The 26,972-nt window shown below is 47.6% G+C and overlaps 1 protein-coding gene across 8 annotated transcripts in view; it reads left to right on the top strand.

Moving 5' to 3' along the window:
- Positions 1 to 342: 342 nt before the first annotated feature.
- ST6GALNAC3 (ST6 N-acetylgalactosaminide alpha-2,6-sialyltransferase 3) overlaps positions 343 to 26,972 on the top strand; it is a 518,301-nt gene continuing 491,671 nt past the window's right edge. For 3 of the 8 annotated variants that reach the window (XM_072754848.1, XM_072754852.1, XM_072754853.1), the window contains exons 1-2: positions 343 to 489; positions 1,297 to 1,414. In XM_072754848.1, the coding sequence (XP_072610949.1) occupies positions 1,352 to 1,414 (63 nt within the window). In that variant the 5' untranslated portion in view covers positions 343 to 489; positions 1,297 to 1,351. Of the gene's footprint in view, positions 490 to 1,296; positions 1,415 to 1,545; positions 1,689 to 10,617; positions 10,807 to 15,944; positions 19,513 to 20,282; positions 20,368 to 26,972 lie in introns of those variants that run through there. The other 5 variants (XM_026004724.2, XM_026004725.2, XM_072754850.1 and 2 more) reach the window with 4 other exon arrangements.

Genomic DNA, 26,972 nt, shown 5'->3' with positions numbered 1-26,972 from the left:
GAAGTAGTGCAGCTGACAGCGTGCCTTCACTTTTATTCAAGATGAAACCTTGGCTAAACCTCATTATTTTGCTACTCCAAGTCCATAAAGAAGTGCCTGGAGGTGCCCCTGCAGAAGAGCAGCGTGCTGATTGTTAGGATGGCTGGGTTAGGGCATGAGGTCACTGGGAACATGTGCCCTGCGGAAATGTCCCCAGTGGCTCATTTTGCTGAGTGTCCCTGCTCAATGCCAACGCTGGTTTGACTTCTGCATGGGCGCGTCTCCTAGGGATTAGCCTCCCGCTGACCCCACGGCACAGCACACATGACGTGTTTAGTGATGTCACTCCCTTTCCCCCAGCTGCAGACAACAGATTCCTGAGAAGAGGAGGATGTTTACCATTGGAAGGAAATGGAAAGTGTTTATTTTCTGTCTGGTCAGAAGCTCAACATCAGATGCACATCTCAGGGCCCTGGTGCCCTGAACACACACACGCACATGGACCTTGGGGTGAGTGTGGAGAACCCAGTGGGAATGTGGGGCCACAAAGAGACGGGAAGAGTTATGTGCTATGGAAGAGCTTTGATTTGTTCCATGGGAAATGCCAGGCTTCACATAAGGGAAGATTTTGGAGAGATTAGAAGTACTGGAGCTGCAGGTTCCTAAAAAATGTTGTAAAATTTCCTTTTCACATAGGATGGGTTCTCTCCTTTCTGAGATGGACTAAGCTAGCCCTGTCTTGCCTGGAGACAGAGGAAGAACTCAAAAGCCCACTTAGCACATTACCATTTGCACGGCAGCCAGGTCTGTGTGACCGCTTCATGGCGTTCAAAAATAGATACAGCAATTTTGCAAATCAAGGGCCCTGCCAGACTTACTTTCTCTAATTCTTCCCTGGGCTTGACAGTGAACATTTGGGTCTGTTGAAATGAAAAGGGAAAAAAGTGCAATTTAGAAGAAGAACAACTAGTCGGTGATATGAGCACCTGGGATGTTTAACTCAGCATCAGTTACGCATCAGTAATTCAAGCAGCATTCTCTACATGACTAAAACTTTGGCAATATTTCATGTAATCTCTGGCCGTGAGAAAGATAGGAAGTGTGTGTGCGTGTGTGTGTGTGTGTGTGTGTGTGTGTGTGTATCTACCAGAAGAAAGCATAAAAAATATGAAAGAATTTTTTAAGTCATTGGGTACATATTTCATTTTAAAGCATAAAGTCTTCCTGGGATATGATGTCGGGGGCTGGAGGAGAATAACAAATATTTTGAAGCTGCGTCTACTTTAGAATTACTTATGGTCGTTATTATTTTTACAGATTCTGCTTACTGAAAAACTGAAGCAGCTCACATTCACTCAACAAACACTACCGAATGCCTCACAAGCTCTTCCAGTTGCCTAGATTGGTTGAAAATAGACACCGAGTACCACATCAGGTAAAGCTCATAATGGCACGCACAGTGACCGTGATTCCTAGCGGGAGACCTTCTCTTGTGGTCTCTTAAGTGTCTGTGTTATCTTGCAAATGGAGGCACAGAATGCCTTTGTTCTGGGTTTTCTTTTCAAGGATGTTTATATAGCTACGGGTTTTGGAAGACAAACACATTTCCTACAGGAGCAACAGGCCGGCTTGAGCACTGCCCAGTACAAAAGCTTTGAGTTCTCTAAGCTCAAGGTTCTTCTCTGAAGCACAGCTGACCGAGGATGCAAGTATGTGGTTTTCTTCACGTTTTGTTGTTGGGAATTGGGGCTTGAGGAATGGGTGCAAGTGCTGATGCTCTGCTTGTGAGCCATCTCTGTGATGATGAACAGCCCTCTGCCTGTAAGTAATAAATAGCCCTGGATCTCTGGCCCTGGAGTCTTGGGCTTTAGCCAACAGCCATAAAATGTGCAGATAGCTTCTTAGTTTGCATGTAGGATAAAAATTCAGGCTACTCACAAATCTGGTCGATTGCTTTGAGTATTTACATTTTATTCAGACAAATACTTGAGACAAACTAGTATTTTTTCCAGGTAAAACATCTTCCTCAGTGTTTAATTTTCTGTTGAATTTAAACTGAAAAACCTGGGGTGCCTGGGTAGCTAAGTCAGTTAAGCATCTGCCTTTGGCTCAGGTCATGATCCCAGGGTCCTGGGATGCAGCCCCACATCAGGCTCCCTGCTCAGTGTAGAATTTGCTTGTTCCTCTCCTCTGCCTCTCCCCCTGCTTGTGCTCTCTCTCTCTCTCTCAACTACATTTTAAAAAATCTTTAAAAAAAAAGAAAAACAAAAACTGAAAAACTTGCCCAGGGAAATGGAGCAAAGGAGATTGTAAAAGAAGGAAGAGGTAAAATGAGGTGATGGAAATACCAAATGTAGTGAAAAAAGGAAAAAAAAGTCAAGGAAAAGAGCAGGACATAGGTATTAAACCTTTGTATATGTTTAGAGAATTTTTCAATTTGGGATTCATCCAATGTCTATGCTGCTAGACAAGCTTTTGTTGAAAGTATAGAGAAGGCATGGGATGCCTGGGTGGTTCAGTCTATTGAACGCTGACTTGGTTTTGGCTCCAGTCGTGATCTTGGGGTGCTGGGGTCAGGCCTCAGGCCCTGCACTCAGCAGGGGGTCTGCTTGTCCCTTTCTCTCTGCCCCCTACCTCCGCTTGGTGTGCGTTAGCTCTTTCTCAAATAGATAAATAGAACCTTAAAAAAAAGAGAGAGAAAATATAGAAAAGCTAGTTTATTGAGAAAGGTGGCTTACTATTTTTCATCTATTTTTAAGCAAATTTTTATTGCAATTCAAAAATGGAGAAAGTGATGAGGAACTCATTTAAAATGCAAGCTGTTGGACGATAAGGGAAGTGACATTTTTCTGGTGCCCAAATCATGCAATGCGTGTCTTAAATTCTGCTGCCCTCACCGCTTGGAAGAGAAAACTAATCCTATTTGGAATATGCCATTATGTCGTGTGTAACTTCTTACTACGTCTTAATTACAGAGGTGTCAGTAAAAACTGCAAACTCAGCTATTTAAGTATTTGATACCTTTGAAAACCCATATCTCTTCATCTATTAGACAAAACAGATTTATTTATAAGATCCTATTCATTTCATTAAATTAAAAAAAAAGATAAGAAAGTGGAATGGACTGAATAAAACACAACATAAGTCAGCGAGTCATTTTTAATGAGAATAAATATTGGATAAACATAATGCAATGTGATTGATTAAAAAATTCCGTACAGAGTGATTTTTAAAAATCATGATGGAAATAAGGCAGCTTCCACTTAAAAGAAAAGCATCACTGATTTCCTAATCAACTGAGAACACCCACAGGGATAATTACAGGCCACTCTTGTCGTTAAACATGGTCTGCAAAATCCATCTAAATCAAGTAATCACTCTGTTGATTAAAAAACAAAAAAAATTGCTATGATAATCTGATACATTCCTTATAGAGGAAAAATGAGATGATCTGAGAATATCATATGTGGTGGAGGAATTAATAAAACATCCGAAATTCTCTTCTCAAAATCCTTGAGTGGTGTCCAAGATGGTAGGACAATCTGATTTGCGGTTGCTTCTCACCTGGTGTTCTTAGTTATCTCTTCAGAGTTGCTGTAGTTTTTGGCTTGGGACACAGAGTGGTGCAGGATACGAAGGGGAAAAAGAGCCAAAAAGCTAGTGATCTATTTGGGAAGTCAGGCCAAAAATAAAAGGCAAAATAAAGATTTAGGTAATAGGACAAGTTGATGCTGGAAGAGATGCCGTCCGATAGGATGTGAGGAATTGCCAAAGAATTTTGCAAATGGTAATTGCTGGAATTCAAGTAGGGGAAACCTCACTAGATGAGGGTGGTCCGTAAAGACGTCAAGGACCAAACGGGATTTGATCCAGGCCTGAAGGATGAAGTGTGGCTCAATGCAGAGTGCAGAGATGAAGTCTGATTGCAAACTGCCACTGGGCCAGATCTGGCCTCCAGACTGTGTTTTTCACATCTTCAGAACCAAGAATGGACTGTGCATTTTTAGATGTTGAGAAAAACAGTAATATTTGATAGCACTGAAAATAATATGAAATTTAAACTTCAGCATCCGTAAATACATGTTACCGGCACACAGCCTACTCTCTATCTGCTGATGTGTTTGGCCGTTTTTGCGCTAGGATGGCAGAGTCGAGGGGTTGGCATGGACACCTAATGGCCTACAAAGCCTGAGCCATTCACTGCTTAGATCTTTACTGACCAAGTTTGCTGAATCCTGGGGGAAGAGACTAACAGGCAGAAATGGTGGCAAGAGATGTTGGCGGGCCCGTAATATACCGAGCTGTGGAGATAAAGAGGAGCCACGGAAGGTTTTGCCTATAAGAGGAAGCCACCTGTCTCTGTTTCCTAAACTCATCACCTGAGCTTGCATGTGTTTGTCAAATCAATAAACGAACAACATTTTTCAGATTCCTAAGTGCACTGCTGCTGTATGCTTGTTGCTCTTGGAAAGAAGGAGTGGCTTTTCTGTATGGGATGTGGCCCTTGACTCTGCAGGGCCGTCCACGCTGACTTGACAGCGGTGTGCTGTGAGCAGCTTTCACAGACTTTGACACTGTTGTTGGACATAACACAAGACCTCGTGTTGGGGGGGCTTCTCTAAGACTAGATGCAGATGACTTCTCCTTGCACCATTCTTCGCATCACGTTGCTCTTCTCCTACCTTTCCTACAATAGCCAGACACAGCTACGGAAAAAGTGACGGTTTGTATTAACACGAGGAATTAGCAAAAAATCCTGGCTCTTTCCAGAGGGTTTGTGAGAGCCAGATCATTAGAGAAAAAATGGTCCAGGCAAAACAAACTGCAGAAGGAGGCCAACTGTGAGACCCCGTCCTGTGGGTGTTCCCATCAGATCCACTGTGGATGCATTTCAAATACTAGATTTCCACTCTAATATTTTAAGACAGTATGTCATCAAACCTCACTAAGAGGTGAAATCTAAGAAGAGTGTACAGAAACACACATGGGAAGAACCTCACAATAAAAAGAAAACAAACTCTAAGAAACGTGGTTAGGAAATATCAGACTCAATTAATAATGGAGCCTTCAATGGCCTTAGAGAAATCCAATACAAACCAAATTCAAATTCCATGCCAGTGCTTCAGCCATATTTACTTTCAATTGATTATATTTTTAAAAAATCTCAGGGGGGAATTGTTTAAGAAAAACAAATCTGGTTAAAACCTAGAACATTAAAGAACATTATTTTCAGATTTAAAAAAAAAAGATTTCATTTATTTATTCATGAGAGATACCCAGAGAGAGGCAGAGACACAGGCAGAGGGCGAAGCAGGCTCCATGCGGGGAGCCCGATGCGGGACCCGATCCTGGGTCTCCAGGATTGCGCCCCGGGCTGAAGGCAGGCGCTCAGCCGCTGAGCCACCCAGGCATCCCTCAGATTTTCCTCTTAATTAAAAACAGATACACATTTCTTTCTTTCTTGGTTCATTTGAGAAAAAAATAATTTGAGAAGAGCTAAGAACTCCCAATAGGAAGAGTAGAGCTGAGATGAAGTTGAGAGAGAACATTAAAGGAGAAGGAGAAAATATATAATATTTTAAAAATGCAATTCTAAAGCATGCATAACTTGTTTTGGAGTTCATCCCAGATAAATATGAGTTTAGTCAGGGATAATGATGAATTCTGGATTGGAACTGTGTAAAGCTTTGAAAAAGCAGTAAGCTCAAGTCTTGGGAATGCACAACGGATGACAGTTTAGAGTGATCTGCTATCCAGAATGGAGGGAAATGAGGCTTAACCCACATGTCGATATATTCTCATAAATATATACCTAAAAGGTCACATTCATAGACATACTTGGACCCAGATATCAACACAGCCGTGCACACAGACACCGACAGGATAGCCATGTGCTTTAGGATATGAAAAAGTTCCTAGGTCACTGCACTATAAGAGTGCAATGGTTTCTAGAAAAAAAAAAAATCGTTTCCTATTCTGGCTTAGAATGTAAAAAAAAAAAAAAAAAAAAAAAATGACTTTCCCATAACATTGTATAATGGATCTTCCAGTCACAGTCTCCTATGGAAGCATAATTTATGTGGTGGATGACAAGAAGAGTTTTATGATATCTGGAATTCATTTAAAATCTTTAGATGGGAAAAATTGAGATCCAATTAAAACCTTAATAAATGACTCTGTGTTGAATATAAATATATTAAATTAATATGTGTGCGAGATGAAATTGGAAAAGTTATGGGAGTCTTCATTTTAATTCTATTTCTATCAGGAAACTGTATAACCCTGAGAATTACTTGGTAATGGGGCTGTTTACAATGAAGCAAAACTGAATTTAAATAGGACATTTTAGCCCATGACTGATCATAACTCATGAGGCCTCTGGGCCTTAAGGCATTGAGATCTCATTGGTGGAAGGCCCATGAGGAGAGGGAAGATGGACCGACTGGAGCCAAGAGGGGCCCTAGGGAGGCCCGGGTAGCAATAGGACCAGCCTCCCAGGATCTTGCTGTGAAGACAAGCAAAGGTTACACAAGGCAGCCTCTGTCTTGTAGGTGAGATACGATAGTGAGAGTCTTGGGTGGGAGGTAGTTCTCGTGGGCCCGAGGTGGTAACAGCTCGGCTGTAGGGGAGATCCTGGACGGGATGTGCTCCGTATCCAACAGACTCAGGGGCTGAGGGCTGAGGGATACGGAGTGAGTATACCTCTCCTGCACACTCAGCTCCGGAGACAATATGTGTCTTCTACATACTTACACACTTGCCCCAGGATTTGTATCCTACCATGTATCTTAGGGAGGATGTATAGTTGCCTTAGGTTATCTGACCCCTAAACCTAAGACAACAGAGGAAATGTGATATGGGGCCGAGAGCTTGGCTCCTCATATACTGGGCAGCTGAGGGTAGCAGTTAAGGACGGCAGGCCTGGAAGTCAAACCACCTGGCTTCAAATCCCAGTTTTGCCCACTTATCAGCCGGGGATGACCACATCCAGATCGACGTAAGGATCAAACGGGTTACTGTATGTAATTGCAAGGCACATCCAGCGTGTTATTTTTGGAAAGAGTTTTTTGGCTTTAAGTCATGGAACTTGAGACTTGGAAAATGGTGCTACCACTGTGGATGGGCTAGACCTCGCTATTCTTGTCATTTGGCAAGTCATAAAACAAAACAGAAGATCCTGGCCGAACCCTCCCCCATCTTCCCACAAATCTGGCTGCACCTTCATTCCCTAGAAGGTTCAGAACCTGGTTTTAGTTCCATCCAACTGGGTCTTCCCATCCCACTGCTTTCCTTCTGAGGTAGGGATTGTTATTGTTTTGTAAAACTTCGGGGCAGATTTGTTGCAGAATCTGTGGGGTTGGTTTTTAGGTTGTTATAAATGGGCCTTTATTCCTATCTGTGTATAGGCATAGGTGTGGATGCCAAAAAAAAAAAAAAAAAAAAAGACATTTTGGGAAGCGTGGGCACCAGGGAGCAATAGTTTAATGGAGAGAGCCATACCCAGACGGCTGGAGCTGGTAAAGCCCTCGCCATCCCCTCTCTTGGGTTTACCTGAGTCACAAGATGCCACATGTTTGCCTCATCGCTGTCTATCTGTCTGAGACATCAAGGTAGATGGGAATCATCCCCTTCATCCTTCCCCACGAGCTATCCTTAGTCCAGGATTCCCCTCAACCCCCGCCCCCCCCCAAAGAGCTACCATGTTGAGAGTGTCCACAATGCCAGAAATTGAGGTGAGTGGGTTTATAAGCATCATCGCATTTAATCCTCGCAAGGATAAACACTGCTACATAAGCTGAAAGGCAAAGAGAGGTTAAGAGACTTGATCAAGGCCCCCCGGAAGGAAAGGCTCAGGGTTGCCGGCTGTGTTACCGAGAGGACCTGCAGGTTTCTGGAGAGAGAACGTGGCCTGCCTGCCCCTGCCCCTCTTCCCCGCCACCCTGCCAGGCTCCGTCTCTCTCCTTAGAGCTCTGCTGCTGCTTTGGTTAAAGACCTTACTACATTATCATGTATCTCTTATCTTTCCCACTTGGCTGGAGCGGAGAGGATGTTTCAAACCAGGGAAATCATTCTCTCAATCCCGACAGGTCCTGTAGACCTCAATAAAGTCCACCCCCTGCCCCCGCCCCACCACACTGCCAGTTAGTGGTAGCACAAAAAAAAGATTTATTTTCTAGTAGCCGCTCAGTAAAGGTTTGCTGAATTTATAAATCCATAAAATCCAGAGTTTTCCTGGCCTACTAAAGGTCATGAGCTAAAGCAGTGGTTTAGAACATGCAATCCTAAAAAAATACCCAGTCCTGTCAACCAAATGGAGGAAGCTCTTCCTGAACTTCCTCATCAAGGAGTTCTTGTCTTTTTTTTTAAGATTTTATTTATTTATTCATGAGAGACACACAGAGAGAGAAAAGGCAGAGACAGAGGCACGGAGAGAAGCAGGCTCCATGCAGGGAGTCCATCCTGGGGTCCAGGATCAGGCCCTGGACCTCAGCTAAACCGCTGAGCCCCCGGGCTGCCCCTGGTCAAGGAGTTCTTAGTGGGCATGGAGCAGATCCCTGGGGCCGGGCGGCCTGGAGGGTGGAGTGGGACAGCGGGGACTGGTCCCTCAGACTTTCCCGGGAGCCGGTAGTCCGTCCAGTCGCAGTTTCTGCAGCACTTTCCCAGCGGTGCCTCCTGCGCTCTCAGGATTCTCTGCATGTTCTCACCAAGAAAACACCAAATCCCTTGAAAGTCTGGTTTCTGCCTTGTGGTTTGTGAGCCAATCTCATGACGTCACAGCCACCAGCAGCCCACAGTGCTTTTCCCGACTCCATGTAGGCAAACCAGACAGGGCTTCTAGCAAGTGAAACCTCTTTTGGGTAAATATTTTGGGCCTGGTTTTAAGATTTCTGTGACAGACCAAGTGGTGGAAATCTGTGTATATATACAGAAGACTCTCTCCCTTCTTCTGCGATGTGTGTGATGTCACTTTCCTCATTGAAATAACTCTGTTTCTCTTAGCCAGTTCTTTGCTTGGGAATTGGGCTTTCCTTGTTGATTTTCACTCCAACAGGGCTGCTAAGGAAGGGTGGAAAGGACCCAAAACATATTTTCTCCCAGGCTGCCTGCCTCCTAAAGCGGCTCTAGCTAGCCCCCTTTGTTTTGGCATCAGGGACTTCAGGTTGGATGGTGCGGGAGGGCCTTCCTGGGTTTCCCAGCCTAACAGGAAAGTGTAGATTTAACCTTATTGCTGGAGGGATGTCTAGGGGGCTCAAGGGTTAAGCGTCCGCCTTGGGCCCAGGTAGTGAGTGACCCTGGGGTCCTGGGATCGAGTCCCACATCGGGCTCCCTGCTTCTCCCTCTTCCTGTATCTCTGCCTCTCTCTCTCTCTCTCTCTCTGTGTCTCTCACAAATAAATAAATAAAATCTTAAGAAAACAACAACAATAACACACCAGGGTGGCTCAGTGGTTGAGCATCTGCCTTTGGCTCAGGTCCTGAGCGCCTGGGGTCTTGGGCTTGAGTCTGCATCCGGCTCCCCACAGGGAGCCTGCTTCTCCCTCTGCCTCTCTCTCTGTGTCTCTCATGAATAAATAAATAAAACCTTTAAAACAAAACAAAACCTTATTACTTACGTTGCAACAAACTGCATTCAGACTCTAAACCTGTAACTTGGGGAAGGGCAACATCCTGTGCTTGTGGGCACAAACCCAACTTCTATACATATGTAATCAAGGGCGTATATGAGAATATATTAAATGTTCATACAAATGCACGCATTCTATTTGCAGCGTATTTCTGGATACACCCCTTTCTCGGTAGACGCACAAGCTGAAAGCAAGCAAGCAATGCGTCCATGTCTGTGCACGTGTACAGACACACACAGCAACCCCGTGTAGGCTTCCTGGCACCCTCTGCCCATAGGTATTCGTGCCCCCTGGTTGGTGCGGATGGCGGATTCCGGAGGAGCCCACCGCAGCAGGCTTCAGCAGAGCCACGGCCCTGTGGTTAAACAGCCCCGGGAGGGTTCCATTTGCCCCTTCCGAAGCATCTTGGCTTGTGCCTGCCCGAAGCCTGCAGGAGGCTGACGCCAGACCCGCTTTAACTTTTTGAAAAGTGTGAAAGGTCTTGCAAAGGGGTTCCCTGGTCGGTGGGAGGAGACCGACGGGAGGGGGGGGACGAGCCGCGCTCCCTTCTCCTGCAGAGCCCTTGCCTGCTGCCCGGCTGGCTTCGCGTACGTGGAATCGCAGAACGTCCATCGGGAGGGGGAGAAGAGAGAGAGAGAGAGGGAGAGGGAGAGGGAGGGAGGGAGGGGAGAGGGGGGAGGGCAAAGGAAAAGCAGCGAGCATCCCCGGGGCAGCCGCGGGAGACCCGGGCTGCACGTAACCCGGGGGCGGGGCTTCGGGGGCTCCAGCCAGTAGCCGCGCTCGGGGGCGGGGCCTCTCCTGGGGGCGGGGCCTCTCCTGGGGGCTCCAGCCAGTAGCCGCGGCCGGGGGCGGGGCCGGGGGCGGGGCCTCTCTCGGGGGCGGGTCGGGGCTCCAGCCAGTGGCCGCGGCCGGGGGCGGGTCCGGGGCGTGGCCTCTGCCGGGGGCGGGCCTGGGCTCCAGCCAGTGGCCGCGCCGGGGGCGTGGCCGGGGCGTGGCCTCTGCCGGGGGCGGGCCCGGGGGCGGGGCCTGTGCCCGCGCAGCTCGCGCCGCGGTCCCCTGGCCCGGGTCTGCGGGAATGCGGGCTGGAGCGGTCCCGCCGCGGTACCAGCCTCCGGCCTGTCGCCGGGACGGCCCCTGACCCGGGCGCGCCCGCCGCTCGGTGGCAGAAGGGCCGGCGGAGCGCCATGGCCTGCATCCTGAAGGTAACGGCTGGGATCCGTGGCTCGGACGCGTGGTCGGCCAGCCCCTTGCTGCTGGGAGGCGAGGAGTCCGCCGCGGTCCCCCGCATCCTCATCTCGGTCGCCGCTTCCCGGCGCTGGTTTTTCTTTTTTGTTCCTCTGGCACATGCACACGGAGGGAGAGCTGCACGGTGCCGCGGCTCGGCTGCCCTGCCCACCATTGCTGCCCACCGCGCCTGCACCGGAGGAGCTGCAGCCTGCTGGCTCCGGGGGCGAGCAGGGCTGGGCGCCGAGTAATGGGGACGGCGGGGGGGGGGTGCTCCCGCGGGCCCCGCTCGGCTGCCTGAGGCCTTTCGGGGGCCACGGAGGATGCACAGGGGCCCGGGCCCGGGCTCCTGCAAGGGGGGCAGCGCTCCGAGAGGGGGGCGACGGGGCACGGGGGCTTCTGGTGAGCATGCGAGCTCCTGAGCACACAAACTTCTGCGTTTACAGGTAGTCCCTTAGGAATGCGTGTTCTTTTTTTCTTTTTTTTTTTTTTTTCTTCTGAGATCTGCTGGCTTTCTGTGCCATTAGCTGCACTTTGGAAAAGTTCACAGAAGGATGTTTTCAGTAGGAGAGACTCTCCCACCCCCGTTCAGCTCACAGATTTGAACAGACCCAGCGATTTTGCTCCATATCAGAGCTCCCCCACCCAAACCACCTCTCCTTTTGTGGAGCTTCCTCTCTCCAAGGTTGGGTCCCCAGCCTGGACCCAGCATCCGTCTGGCTTTGCAGCTTCGGGGTGTCAGGTGGGAGGACTTGCTGTCCATTTCTCACTGGAGAACTTTGCAGGCCACAGGGGAGAGGTGTTTTATTTGTTTTTCGTTTTCATGTTTTCTCCCTACTATTTCTCCTCGCGCCTGACCTGGCTCCTGACCCCCCTGAATCATGAACATTGGTGGCGGGAGGTTCCGTGGGCCTTGACTAGAGAGAGAATGCAAAGGCCTATTTGTTCCAAGGTTGGGAGAGCTGTGTGTGACAGGCGGAACACCAGAAAAGGACTTTTTGTTGTTGTTCATTGTGAAATTGCATCTGTTTCTGGGTAGGATGGTTCGAAGCCATCTACTGTTAAACTGGTTACCTTATAAGGTGCCTTGGTGTTAATGATACACTAACCTATTAGAGGGTTGTTTTGTTTTGTTTTGTTTTCTGTCTTTTTTTCATAGGATAAAGAGGGTCAGGTATTTCCTGTGACTTTTCTGAACTTCCTCTCTTTGGTTTTGGAACATTTTCTGGGATATAACAAATGGTAGCAACATCAAGAGGAAGTGCATAATACATCGGTGTTACAATATGGGATTTTTAACTTGGAGACTCTGAACACAGGAGCTGAAATAAGAGTATGAGTCACTCTACTATTATATTATCTGCTGGAAGGGAAATTGAGGAGCATGACATTTATCACTGGCCATCTTCTTCTTTTGGTTTCTTCCTGCCTCATCTTGCACATGTCCCAAACATTTTTAACTCACACCCCAAGCTACGTGGTGAATCTTAGCCAGACTGTCTTTTCAAGTACCTCCCATTGACCTCAGACATCTGGGGGGACATCTGAGTTCTCCTCTTCCTTCACTGCAATTCATCTGGGATGCAGACAGGTAGGCTACAGAGAAGTTTGGGCTCAAGAGGGACCTTGGTCTGAATGCAGGTTGTGCCTGTTGCCACCTGTGTGGCCTTGGACAAGTTACTTAAATGCCCTTGAGTCACAGCTTCCTCAACGTAGGATCGAAGTAATCAGCTCTGCAGGGGATAAAGTAAGACTGGGTATGAAAACTACCTGTGGCACAGGCACTAATATGTGCCACTTTTTTTTTCTGACACGTAGTGATAACTACATGTTAATGAGTCCTTAACATACCCTCTGCCTGTTTCATATGGTACAACTCTCATTCTTACACCAGACCCTACAAGGTGAGCAACATTGTTTAAAACCCCATTTTACGGATGTGGAAGCCGAGGCGCCTCAGTTTAAGAGATTTGCCCAAGGCAACAGGGTTATGGGTCTAAACCCAGATCTGCCGGCTTTTCTTATACTTTAATGCTGTTCTCTGTACTTTCCCACATGACCTTTTCTAAGATGTCCTAATACCATTCAGAATCCCACCACGTTTGAGAAACAAAGTAGCTTTGTGCAGTGATGGTCTGATGGTCTCCATGGCCCCTGGAAGGCCTTTTCCAACTTCTTGTCTTCGAACGACGGTACGTGGTGGAGCGGAGAGTCCGGAGGCCTGGATCCAGTGCAAGCCTGACCTCCTGTGCACGATTTTAGGCGGTCACTGCAACTTGCTCATTTTAGAATGCAGATAATTATAGTAATTATCTGATGGGGTTTTATGAAGGTAAAATAGTGGACTTTTTTCTTCTTTTTTTTTAAACAAAACATTTTCTGCCACAGGCCAGCCCTGGGCTTGGTGTTGGCCTCACAAGATGTGTGAACCATTGACCTGGTTCCCAAGTAGCTTGCGGTACAGTAAAGGGGATAGAGAAGTAAATGACTGTGTTTGGTGCAACGTGAGGAGTCCCATAGATCCGTGGAAGGCCTAACACAGTGTGGAGGGACACAGCAACGGAACCGCCTATTGATTAGTCAAGACCGGCTTCCACCTACTATATTCCAGCTGGGTTTTGAAGCCTGTGTTGGGTTTACTATCACGGAGCTTGTGTTCTTGAGACATGACTTTTGAGGCCGTGTCAACTTTACTCTGTGGGTGACACTCACTTCACAGATTTTTGAGGTAGATTTTATTATCCATTTTTATATGTGAGAAAACTGAGATGGAGGTTGATTGAAATATCCTGATTGCCTACGCAGGAGTGACCCTGAGGGTGGGGGGTCCCTGAGTCGCTGAGGGGAGAGGCCCCTGCCGTGGCAGCCGGGGGTGGTCTTGGCAGCACACAGAACTGTCCCCTCGACGTGCTGGGTATGGGGAGCCCATTCCGCCCGTGCACAGAGCTGGCTCTCCTAATAGAATGATGGTTACTACCTCAATAATTATTTAATTGTGAGACATACATTCAGTCCACTTTGCATGGCCTTTGAAGCCAGAAAGATGTGGGGTTTAATTATGGCTGCACCACCTACTGATTGTGTAACCCCAGGCAAGTTTCTGGATTCCCCTGCTCCGGTTTCTGAGATGGAGATGATCATGCATTCCTCAGTGGGCTACTTTGGGGTTCAGGGAGGATATCTGCAGGTTACAAAGGATAGGCTAGTCATAGTTTAGTGAAAACAAGTCCAAGTCTCCGGTTCCTTTAGGCTGCACTTCCTGGGCCGCCGTGCTCTTGTGGGGTCATTAACACGACGACTCGTCTTTCCAAGGAGTGTTTTAAAAGTGTTGGAAAGTTTGATAGACAAGAAGACATCTCACTTGTATTTATTTGATCACTAGTGAAGCAAAACTTTTAAATCTATATTAGTCATTTGGTTTTCTTCTCCTGTACGTTATAGATACGTGAAATTTTTATGTAATAAGCTTATTTATGTGTTCTTGTATGGTTTCTACCTTTAGTTGCCAAATATGTTTCTGAGCCCGGTATCTGGTACCCTTGGGGTATTTAGCAATAGCTGATGAATTGTATTCAATTTTCTTTGTATCCAGTGGCAAAAGGGGTCCCTGAGTGCAGGTGTAGACACAAGACCCTTACGAGTCCTTTCTGCCTTAGCGAAGATCACGGTTTTGCCAGGGTGAGGAGACCTGCGAGCACGAAGCAGACGGTAACGCGATGCACTTAGGTGCGTGACTAAAGCCACCGCTTTCTTCTCTTCCCACCACCCATCCTCGTATAATATTTTCTTAGATTGATGGGAAATTGGATGACTGGTAATATCAAGTTATGAACTTGGTGTCTTCCCATTTATTTTCCTTCTGCTCCTGCCCCGGACCTAATTTTTCACCATATTGCATCAGTTATATCTAGAGGAATCTCTCAAATCCACCCATGACTCTCTGTTCTTTGTCTGCCCTGCTCAGAGCCTAGTATTTGCTCCGTCTTCTGGAATAGCCTCCTTTCACTTCAGCCTCCCCCGACGCTTGCCCATCTTCCATATCCTCATGGGATTACGCTCAGGTGCGGGACTGATCAAGCCCTTGACAGCTGGAATGCTTGCTCTGGGTCCCCAGCCCCTGGGGGAGGAACCCAGCTGTTTAGCTTGGCATTCGGGTTCCTGCACCCTCTTGCCCCCGCCCACCTGCTGCTCCGTTCCCCACACACTTACCTACACTCATCCCACGTTTGTAGACGTGGCCCTGCCTCACGGCTCCGTGTCTATGCGGTACAGCTAGGGATTACTGGCCTTGGCTCTGACCTCAGACCCCCCTGCTTCTGCAGTCCCTCGGCCCCCATTTCCTCCGCTGTGGAACTGGAACAAGACAGTGCCCACTTCTTGAAGCTAAGAGGAATAAATGAGCTCACCCGTAGAACAGACCCTGAAATATAGCGAGTCCTGGATAATCCGGGGCGATTAGTTGCTGGCCTGCTGTTTCCTCTGCAGGAAGTGCTCTCCCTGTCACCTTCCCTCCACCGACAAGTCCTGCGGCTCGAGGCCCAGCCTGCCGGGCTCCGCGGGCTTCTCCGTGGCCGAGTTCCCCTCTCGGAGCGGCGGGCGGTACCCGGTCCTGCCCGCTCCCGACTCTTCTGCTGGCCTCTGAGCTCGCAGGGGGCAGGGGCAGGGGGCGGGGGGCAGGGGGTAGGGGACCTGGGGGGCAGAGGCAGAGGCAGGGGCCTGCAGCGAGCGGGGCAGCTGCTGCTTGCTGGCGCCGGGCCCACTGCAGCCGCCGGGAGGTGCCCAGCGTGCAGCCAGGGGTCCAGCCCCGGCCGGCCTGCCCCTGCCCCCGTGTGGGCCTCGAACCCCTGGTCCTGTGGCTCCTGTGCAACCCGGAGCCCGCCTGGACCCCGCAGGCCCGGCTGGAGGGAGTGGGCGCCCAGCTGGGACAGAGCCCAAGCCCGAGCCCAAGCGAAGAGACCCGGAGAGCAAGACAGTGGCCTCGCCGCCCCGAATCCGAGCCCCGGGCTGGGGGGCCCACCCGTCCCGGCTGGCGGGGACCGGGCCCGGAGGCCTGGAGGGCACGAGCAGCCCCGGGCTGCAGACTCCGGCACCTGGGCCCGGCCGAGGCCCAAGGGAGGGAAGCCTCCTGGCTCTGGGGCTGCCCGCAGGGTCCTTGGCCTTGGGGCCCGGTTGAGGACATGTGGGTGGGGACTGTGTGGCCGCTTCACCCACTTCTACCCAGGCGGTTCCATCTAGACAGCTGCCCAGCACCCGCCTGCTCGGGCCGCGCTGACCGGCTGTTCCATCCGCTCCTTCTCCGGAGTTTCCTTTGTGACCCAGGCCCTGGGGGAAGAAGAGGGGCCGCCCCGGCTCGGGAGGGAAGAAAGTCCTGATTGTGCCTCCCGCACCCGAGGGCCCTTGTAGCCGGTAGCCCCAGGAAGCCACGGGCCCCTTTGGGGTTGGCAGTGAAGCAGCGGGCTCCCGCAGACTCGGATTTGGCCTTGGCCAGGCTTCAGGGCCTCCGGGGCTCTGGGAGGAGGCCCTGGGTTTTTGCATTTATAATTTTACATTCATTTTCTTTCTTTTCTTTTTTTTTTTTTTTTTTTTTAAAGATTTTATTTATTTATTCATGACAGACACAGAGAGAGAGGCAGAGACACAGGCCGAGGGAGAAGCAGGCCCCATGCAGGGAGCCCCACGCGGGACTGGATCCTGCGACCCCAGGGTCACACCCTGGGCCTATGGCAGACGCTCAACCGCTGAGCCCCCTTGGACGCCGCTTGCATTCATTTTCTTAGAGACCCACAAATCGTATGACTCCGGGCTCCCCAGCCTGCATCCCCTCTGGGGCGGCGTTGGCGTCCCGGACAGGTCACGCCTGCACGGGCCCTGCTCACCGCAGACTGCGCCGCACAAATGGCAAAACTGTTATTAGTATTATTAATAGTTGGATAACAGCTCGAGTCGAGGAAACCCGTCTTGGGAGCTGGTGGGCTTTATGGAAGGATTTCGATTTGAGGAAAGCAGAGAGAGCCTCGTAAGCTTTCCAGTGCGTGGCTGGGGAAAACGATGAAACCTCCTCCCCAGGAGGACCATTTCTATCTGTTTGTGAAAATTTAACACACGCTTGTGCCTGAGGGCTGGGAGTTGGAGGAGTTCTTTTCTGTTTCCTGGCTTCTGGGGAAAGTGGAGGAAGGCATTTTTCTAATTGGAGAGAGTAGATTTACAAGTGCTACCAGGATCCCATTACAGAAAGCTGCAGCTAGGTCCTGGTTATTAAAAGGCTCATTATTCGGTTTATGGATTATCCAGATCCTGTCCGTCCCCGGCCATTCTGATGTACACCTTTTGTGCATTTTACTGCCAATTAGCACCTCCACCGGAGCCAGGGAAGGGAGAGGAGCTAAACCCCAAATTGTTTAATTCTCCCCCTTGTTAACAGCTGTGTCAAGGTTTGTCCGCAGGAAGGTGGTTCTAGGAAATGGCTCGAGTGAGGTGAAGGGATTATCTGTGCTTTTCTACTATTGTTTTCTTTCCCTTCAGCTGGAGGACTAAGAGTAGGCTCTGGTTCTGATTTTAAACTGATTTAAAGTGGCCCCATCAGAGACCTTGGCCAAGGGTATCCAGAGACTCAATAAACAGGAGCCTCGGGGTAGGTAACGTTCTCAGACAGGCCCGGGCCCCTTCCCCCTTCGTCTCCAGGCCTCTTCTCATTTCCTGTGTGATGTGGAGGGGTGGGGGCCCCAACATCTGGTACTTGGGAGCGTGGGGGAAGTTAACTCCCAAAGAGGTGGCTCGGGGGCCAGGAAAGAGGGGAGCCCCTGTACTTGAGTCATTCTAGTCTTTGTGTAGAAAGAGGCCTGTACGTGTCTGCGTGCACGTGGGAAATGTAACTGTACAAATAATAACATACAGCCACGTTCATTCAATCAGTCGTACCTTCACATTTCCTCAGCTTTGAACATTCTTGCCCATAAGAACCCTCTTGGAAGGCACGTCTCTCTAATTTCAGAGGCTGTTTTGTTGTTTAGTGTATTTATTAGCTGTGCCTTTACCAGACTCCAAAATAAAAACTGCTTTGGTTTGTTTGCATCTTGGCCTGAGAAGGTCATGAGCACGGGGCGCCTGGGTGGCTCAGTCCGTGGCTCGGGTCATGATCTCGGAGTCCCGGGGTCGAGCCCCACATTGGGGGAATCCCTGCTCAGCTGGGAGCCTGCCTCTCCCCCTCCGTCTGCTCCTCCCCTTGCTCCTTCTCTCTCTCTTCCTCTCTCTCGAATAAATAAGTAAAAAATAAATAAATTTTAAAAAATCATGATCACAAGGGAGTTAGAAGTAAAATGCGTACGTCCTGCATTGGAAATGAGTCATGGTGTGGGAATAGAATGTGCACCTGGAGCTCATCCTGGGTTTCAAGGACTAGAACGAGCAAGGACCCCCCTCCTTGGGACAAGTGAGTACCCACTTGCAGAGAGCAGCGCCATCATTCCTGGCACTGTCGCTTGGTGTTCCTGGCCCTGCCAGTAGACTGGACTCTAAAGAAAGAGGGGTAGAGGTCTCTCTGGGAAGGTTTTGCCCTCTCAATCAGGGAAACTGGGAAAGCGAGGCTGTTCTCAAGGATGTGGGTGGTAAGAGGATTTGGGGTGCAGAGGTGAGAGCCCCGCCAATGCTGAGTCTGATTCCAGCTTTGTGAGGAGTATGTGTCCTGACAGTAGGATGTTTATTTACTGCAGTGCCGTCCAGTAGAGATATAACGCAGCTCCCTGCCACGAGTTTACATTTTCTAGGAGCCTCGTTTAAAAAAAAAAAAAAAAAGTGAAAGGAGACAGGCAGCACTGACTTTAATAACTTACTCTATTTAAGGCAATATATCCAATATCACTCTGTGTAACCCATTTTCATTTCAACATGTAATCAGTATAAAAATTATTGATGAGTCATTGATGTTTCCTTAAGTCTTCAAAGTCTGGCGTACATTTTGCCATGACAGCGTATCTCAATTCGGATGTTGACTTTTCATCAGAAATTTGGGTTTTATGAAACATATGGTCAAAAACTAGATTCACATATTCAGGTTGCTCTCAGAGATGCTCAAAAGCTCATTAGTTTTAAACGCCAATAAAATGAAATGAGATGAGATGAAATGAAATGAAATGAAATGAAATGAAATGAAATGAAAAATGTGGCCCCTCCGTCACACCAGCCACCCTTCAAGGCTGGACAGCCGAGTGTGGGGAGTGGCGACTGTCCTGGAAAGCACAGTTGTTTCCGTCTTCATCCTCACCATCGAAGGGACCACTAGCCGAGGGGTCCATGGGAGGGCGTGGGGAGCTGGAGGAGAGGACACTCCTGTTGCTCAGGCCACTGGCAGCCCAAGGAAGGCAAATGGTGAGCAGGTAATGAACGTGGGACCTAGGGACACACTGGAGCCTTTACTGAGCCCTTGGAATTTCTGCTGCAATGGCGTTCTCGGGTTTTCCACATCCTGTGCGATTGGCCCCCTAGATGTCGAACAGCTGTGTGCTCTCCCAGGGGAGGCTGCTTCAGTCTCCGCATGGTAGTGTGAACCCCCGTGGGCTCTGAGGGTGGAAACTGGCTGTGTACACCTCTATGTGAGCCATCCCTCTGCTCCAGCAGGGCAGCCCACACGTGACAGCAGCACGGACATCCAGAAAAAACCACGTCTTTCTCTAAGTCAAGACAGTAAGGTGATTGGAGTTCCTTGGTACAATTGGCTTGTTTCCCCGGCTGCTCTGTAAATACAGCAAAATGCCAATAGCTGCATGTCCAGTGGCGCTTGGAGCAAATCAGCTTGGAAACCTGCAGCTCTGTTTTGTTTTTTGTTTTTGTTTTTGTTTTTTTCAGCTCTGTTTTGTTTTTATTTTTGTTTTGTTTTTTTGCAGCTCTGTTTTGTCTATGCCTCTGCCTCACATACCTGCCCCGCTCCACCTAGTTTTCCTGGATTGGGACACGAACACTTCGTTATACTCCTGACAGTGGCTGCTGGTTGCCTCGTGCCTTCTTTCTGGCAACAGCCTGCCAGATATGTGACAGCGATTTGTGATCCCATGAGATTTCAGGATGGGCATCATTATTAACTCTTGTTGGGCTGCCGAGGGGACTCCAGTTCCTACTGCTTAACGGTTGTGCTGATGCCAAGAGGGCCAGGCCAGGGGCCTCAAACTACCTAGGCCTTGGGCCCCATCCCCTGTCCCCTGTGTGCGTAGCTCAGCATAGCCTCTGGTGAAGGATGGGTTTTGCAGTTTTAATGGTTGAATAAAAAAAGTAAAAAATCATAAGATTTCATGATGTGTGAAAATGTGGGACATTCAGGTATCAGTGTCCACCAGGAGCTCTCCTGGCACACAGCCGTGCTTATTTGTTTCCCAGTCTCCGTCTGCTTTCATGCTCCAGTAGCAGAGTTGAGAAGCTGACATTTGGACTGCAAAGCCTTACAAATTTTGCTGTCTTTTTACAGAGAGAGGGTGCCAGCCCCTGCGCCAGACTGAAGTTCTCGCGGCAGCCTGGAAGAGCGGGGCCCCGGGCCCGGGGGGCCTGACGGTGTAGGTCCGGGTCAGAGCTCGAGAATCTGCGTGTCAGGCCACAGTCCTGACATACTAGGTCAACGAGTAGTTGTTGGGTTCTGGAAGGCTGAGCACACAGGCGGTGCCCCCCCCCCCCCCACAAGTCGGTTTAGGGATCTAAGTCGGGTGCACTCCCATAAGCTCTTCGGGCCTTGTAGTAAATCTGGTTTCTCCCCTCATCATTCTCATTCAACCCCATGTTTGCTGATGCCGCGGGGCTCAGGCCACCGTGAATGTGGACAGGCATGGGGCTCCCTGTCGACAGCGCGGGGCTGGGGGTGAAATGACCCCCCGACGGCTGGCACTCCGCAGGTGTTTCTGGAAACTCCGCTTCCTTCACGTCAGTTTCACAATCAGTTTGTGTTGATTTAGAAGCCAGGACTTCGGTTCCCTGCTGTGAGTGTATGTCAGACCCTTTCTTGTGTCCTGTTTCTGCTCCTGCCCCCCCGCCCCCCCGGTCCCCCAGGTCCCCCCAGGTCCCCAGCTGCAGGAAACAGCTTCTGTAGTCAAACCGTCCTGGGTCCTGGCTTTGGCCGTGAAAGGTAACGCCTTAGTGCTAGAGTTCCCGATCTTGATTATCGGCTTACTCCATCTCCTATTTAAAAAGTCATTATTTAAGGATTAGGAATGGGGAGAATGGAGACGGCCAAAGACCATAGCTTTTTTTTTTTTTTCACTTTGATGGTTCACAGCCTTGTTTGGGATTTTAATAAGTAACACAAAGCATTGGAAACTGCTGATTTAATCTCTTCTCAGGGGCTCATGTTGGCATAAAGGAAATAAGTCTCTAAGGTGTAGCTTCTTCCTTTCTCCTAGCACTCATGTCCGTGCTTTTACTCACGGTGCAGCTCATATTTCTGATGCCCCGTCCCCCGCCCCATTTCTAGCCCCAGAACCCTCCCCCGCCCAGTATGGAGGTTGCTATAGGGATCACTGTAGATGGGGGGGGGGCTCGCAGAGCTCTGCGGCCAGGGGCCCAGGTCATAAGCCATTCCATTAGGAATTCCCTGGGAAATGGGACTCACTTGGACGCCCGGTATAAAACCATCGGTGGGGGGGTGACGACAGCCCAGGGGTGTCATCCTGCACACCTTTGGACGCCTGCAGGCTGACTTCACAACTACTCGTGTTTGCTCTTTTACTGCTGACTTCTCGACCTGTGTCCTTTCCCTCCCTCTTTCTAGGAGACCATTGTTCCCCAGCAGCAGCACTTCCCTGCCACCCTTGGCCTGCTGCTGTATTTTTTTCTTCTCTCATTCCTTCAGTTGGGAGGAAGAGACTCTCTCTCTCCTACCCTGGTTTATGTCACTTAATTATTTGTTCCTTAGCTGGTTTAATGTTTATTTAATTCTTCCATCCTGTTTAACCCCAGCAGCCTGGTTGATGGCTTACGCTGAGCCAAGATTCCTGCTCGCAGCTTCTAACTTGTTGGTAGGAGTAAGGTTTGTGGTGCTCTCGTCCATGCTGACCCCTCAAAACAAACCCTTATTTAAGGAAATGACATCTGGGGGCACCTGAGTAGCTCAGCGGTTGAGCGTCTGCCTTTGGCTCAGGGCATGATCCCAGGGTCCTGGGATCGAGTCCCCCTGTTGGAGCCTGCTTCTCCCTCTGCCTGTGTCTCTGCCTCTCTCTGTGTGTCTGTCATGAATAAATACATAAAATCTTAAAAAAAAAAATAAAGGGGATCCCTGGGTGGCGCAGCGGTTTGGCGCCTGCCTTCGCCCCAGGGCGCGATCCTGGAGACCCGGGATCGAATCCCACGTCGGGCTCCCGGTGCATGGAGCCTGCTTCTCCCTCTGCCTGTGTCTCTGCCTCTCTCTCTGTCTCTGTGACTATCATAAATAAATAAATTAAAAAAAAAAATAAAGGACATCTGAACTCCTATATCACTCTAGATTTCTATATCAGAAAAATTTGAAATTCACTATATGTTCTAGATTTGTTTAGGTGAAAGGGTCTGTATTTGACCTGCTTTCCCCTCTTCAGCAAACAGAGGCTTGTGAAGAGCAAGTTTATCATCAGGCACTTCGAGAGAACCCAAGTACAGTGGGTGAGAGACGAGGGGTAGAGGGCTTGGAGAGGAAACAGAAGCTGAGGATTTGTTTGTTTGTTTTTAAACAAGTTTAATTAAGACACTGCACACCCAATGTGGGGCTTGAACTCATGGCCCCATGATCCAGAAATTGCATGTTGTACCCCTTGAGCCAGCCGGGTGCTCCAGAAAACTGAGGATTTGATTCCTTTCTAAAGGAGTTGAGTCTGCATGGATGATAATACTCATTGTAACAGTAGCTTACGTTTACTGAGCGCTTACTGTGTTTATTTTGAGGCCTTTATGTTTTTGCGTTTGTCTCATTTAATCAAGCTCAGAAGGTAGATACGAGTAAATTCCCGTATAGATGAAGCAATTGAGGCTGAGAAGTTGAGTAACCTCCCCGAGGTTGTACACAAGGCGGTCGGGGTGTGCGTGGGCAGGATTTGAATCTGGGAGTCTGGCCAAAATAAAAAATATGTAATAGAGTCTGCTCTTATAGTAATACATGGACAAACCTATTTGCAACTTGCCCACAATAAGAATTATAACTTTAATGAACATTTATTAGGTGCTAACTTTATCACAGATCTTGTAAGGCGTACACACGATTCCCTTTGATATTCGATAATCCTATTAGAAAAATACTCTTATTATCAAGTCTTTTTTACCTGTGAGGAAACTCTGAGTCTTAGACAATAGTCATCTTCTTTGCCCAACCCCGTGGCTAGTGAGAAGAGAATTTGTGTGACCATATTATTTTTATTAACTATTTTACTAACTAGTACTTGAAAAAAAAATTTTTTTAGATTAAGTTTTTAATTTTAGCTCCAGTATAATTAACAGACAGTGTTATATTCGGTTGGGGTTCTACAATAGAGTAATTCAATGATTCTAAACATCATTCCTTAGTGCTCATCGTGATAAGTGTAATCTTAATTCCTTTCACCTCTTTCACCCATCTCCCTCCCACCTCCTCTCTGATATGCTTTATTTTATTTTATATTTTATTTTATTATTTTATTTTATTTTTTCATTTATTTCATTTCATTTCATTTCATTTCATTTCATTTCATTTCATTTCATTTCATTATTTCATTTCATTTCATTTCATTTCATCTCATTTCATTTTTTAAGTAGGCTCCATGCCTAGCGTAGAGCCCAATGTAGAGCTTGAACTCATCACCCTGAGATTAAGACCTGAGCTGAGATTGAGGGTCAGACACTTAACTGACTGAGCTACCCAGGCACCTGACATGCTTTATTTTAAACAAGTACCCTCATGTAAAGTTTTTTTTTTTTTTTTCGAACAGGAACATTTTTTTTTTTTTATTTGAAGCATACTTCAGAATACACAGTTCTAAAAGCTATATATGAAACATTCCATCCAAGAAAAATAGAAAACACATTTTCTTCAAGTATATACAGAAGAATCCCCTGGTTAAATCACATAAAAGGAGACATAACAAATATTATGAATTTAGGAAGACTAAAATCATACCAAATATATTTTCCAACTTACAGTGGTACAAAACTAAAAGATCAACAAAAAAATCAGGTTGGAAAATCTACAATGTAAATATTAAATATTTAATATGTAAATATCAAACAACACACTACTGCACAAGCAATGGGCCAAATAAGAAATCAAACAGCAAATCAAAATATGTCTCAAAACAAAAGAAAAGGAAAGCCAATATTCCAAAACCTATGGGATGCAGCAAAAGCAGATGTTAGAGTGAAATGTATGCTATAAATGCTCGTATTAAGAAAAAAAAGTTGAACTTAACATTACACCATAAGGAACTAGAAAAAGAAGAAACTCAGCTGAAATTTCGTAGAGGCAGAAAATCACAAAGAAAAATCAGAAATAAATAAAATAGAGACCAGAATAAACAATAACATAACATTGAAAGTAATGACCAGTTCTTCCACGACCTATTGTTATCAGCTAACATTTATTGTGGATGAAGGCCTGGGCACTATTTTCAGCAGTCTACACTTATTAACTCATTTAATCTCTATTTTCCAGCTAAGGAAACCGAGGCACAGAGTGGTTAAGATCAGCAAAAAAATTTTTGGCTCTGGTGAAACCCAGGCACTCTGGCTCTGGTGTCAGTGTAGGTAACAGACCTGTGTGTGGCCACACATCCTGTTTTTAATTGTTTTTGTTTGTTTGTTTTGGGTGTTTTGTTTTTTTGCCACTTTGATGGTTTACCTCTTAGTGCAGAGAATCACTTAGGACTATTGAAATCCTTTCCAGTAGGAAATCAACCCACATCTAAGGAGCTTACGTAAATAAGGAAGGTGGCTTGATTTTTGACTTGAGAGAAACTGAATTAAAAAAACCTTTTTGTTTTTGGGGACGCCTGGGTGGCTCAGCGGTTGCGCGTCTGCCTTTGGCTCAGGTCATGATCCCGGGGTCCTGGGATCCAGTCCCATATCGGGCTCCCTGCAGGGAGCCTGCTTCTCCCTCTGCCTGTGTTTTAAATAAATAAAATCTTTAAAACAAAACAAACCTTTTTGAGTGTTTGTTTGTTTTCCCTTTGAAGAATTTAAATCAGATCACACTTAGGAAAGACCCACTGGGTCATCAGATGTGGAATTAGTTTCCTTGTGGAGATGGTGTTTGTACTGAGCCCAAGGCCATCATTCTGACTGGGTGGGGACTGCCAGGCACTTTGCCTTCTTGACTGCCCTCCCTGTTTTACCTTTCATTGTCGTCCCTTTGGAGAACTCCACTGGGCAGCTGGAGTGATCCTTTAAAAAGTAAATATAATTATGGGAGTTGCCCGTCTAAATCTTTTGGTGGCTTTCCATTTTACTTGGGACCAAATCTAAACTCCTTTCCGCAGCTCACAATGCTTAGGATCTTGCTTTTGCTTATTTGAGAAATCATCTCCTATGCCTTAGTCCCCTGCTCATTTTCATTCCATCCAGTTCTTGGACCCTGTCCCGTCCCTTTCTGCTTCAGAGCTTTTGGGCTGCCGTTCCCCACCTTCCATAACTTGCCCCCACCCCCGCGTTTTTGTTGTTGTTTTTGTTGTTTTTTTTCCCAGGCTATCTCTTCCCCTCTTCTGTGTCCCAAATTAAAATGTATTGCCTCAGGCAGGCCTTCTGCTGATTATGCCAATAAAATATAATTCTTCCTGACATTTCCCGTTGTGCTCCCCTGTTGATTGTATGCATAGGACTTTCTTACTGTATGAAGTCATGCGTATTTGTTTGTTTACTTGTCAGTCAAAAGGCTGAAAGGGCAGGGATCGTGGTTATCTTATTCCTCACTGTGTCTCTAGCATCCAGTCCAGCACAGTGCATTCAACAAACTAATGAGTGGTCGAATGAATGAAATTTCAGGCAAAAAAAAAAAAAAAAAAAAAAGAAAGAAAAGAAGCATGTGCAAAGATATGGTGGCATGAGATATGAAGCAACAGGTCATTTTGGGGAGTAGTGAAAGTTGTGGGGGCACCTGGGTAGCCCAGTAAGTTGAGTGTTTGACTCTTGGATTTGGCTCAGGTGGTAGTCTCAGGGTCGTGGGCTAGAGCCTGGCTCTGCACTCAGCAGCGGGTCTGCTTGAGATTCTCTCTTTCCCTCTCCCTCTGACCCTCCCCTCCCTCCCCTTCTCTCTCAAATAAATAAATCATCAAAAAAAAAGTTGTGCAGATGGCTGTCACTGGCGTGGTTTTGGGACCTGGAGGAGATGATATATGGGGTTAGATTGTGAAGGATTATGTGGGTCCTGCCAAGGAGTATGAACTTTATCCTCTGGAAATGAGGAAACACTAATGGTTTATTAATGCAGTTGAGGTATCGAGTCAGAGAGAACATTCTGTTGTCTCATTGTCTGTTAGAGTACTCAAGAGTCCTTACTCTGACTCTCATTATTGTCCTTTGTCTTTGGAAATTACTTGTCCCAATTATGATTTTGCTACAAGGACTGCGTATGCAGAATTTCAAACAGAATGCTGGGAATTAAAATATACCAAAGATGTAAGTGTGTGTGTTTGTGGCATAGCTTGGTGTTTTTTGTTTTTTTTTAACCTATCAAATACGGTTAAGCCAATGATAAAATAAAACTAAACATTTTATACCAATAAGTTATTAGTTTTTCAGGCTGTCCAACTTTCCATTTCGTGAAGAGAATCTTAAATTTGGACATTACCTCTTGAGTCATTTAGATGATATGGAGTAGACCGCAGGCTCTGTTTGGTAGAGCTGACTATTATATTCGCTTGGTAGTATTTCAGGAGGGTGCTGTGTAGTTCTGTCCTGGGTCAGTTGTACAGCGACTGTCTTGGGAGCCTGCCTTGACAGGACAACATTATCATCTTTGCAGCAGCCACTGTTTATTGAGCATCTACTATGTGGCAGGTGCTGAACTGGTCATCTCACAGTACGTGTGGGTAAGACTTGACAGTAGATGTGTTCCCCTTGTAGAGATGGAGAAGGCTCAGGGACACTAAGTGCTGTAGTCTCCCCCTGTCCACGGGAGCCGGGGTGGCTCAGCGGTTTAGCATCACCTTCAGCCCAGGGCGTGATCCTGGAGTCCCAG

The sequence above is a fragment of the Vulpes vulpes genome, chromosome 3, assembly GCF_048418805.1.
Source record: "Vulpes vulpes isolate BD-2025 chromosome 3, VulVul3, whole genome shotgun sequence".
NCBI lineage: Eukaryota > Metazoa > Chordata > Mammalia > Carnivora > Canidae > Vulpes > Vulpes vulpes.
The sequence above is the reverse complement of the archived record's forward strand: the minus strand, read 5'-3'. Positions and strand labels throughout refer to the sequence as shown.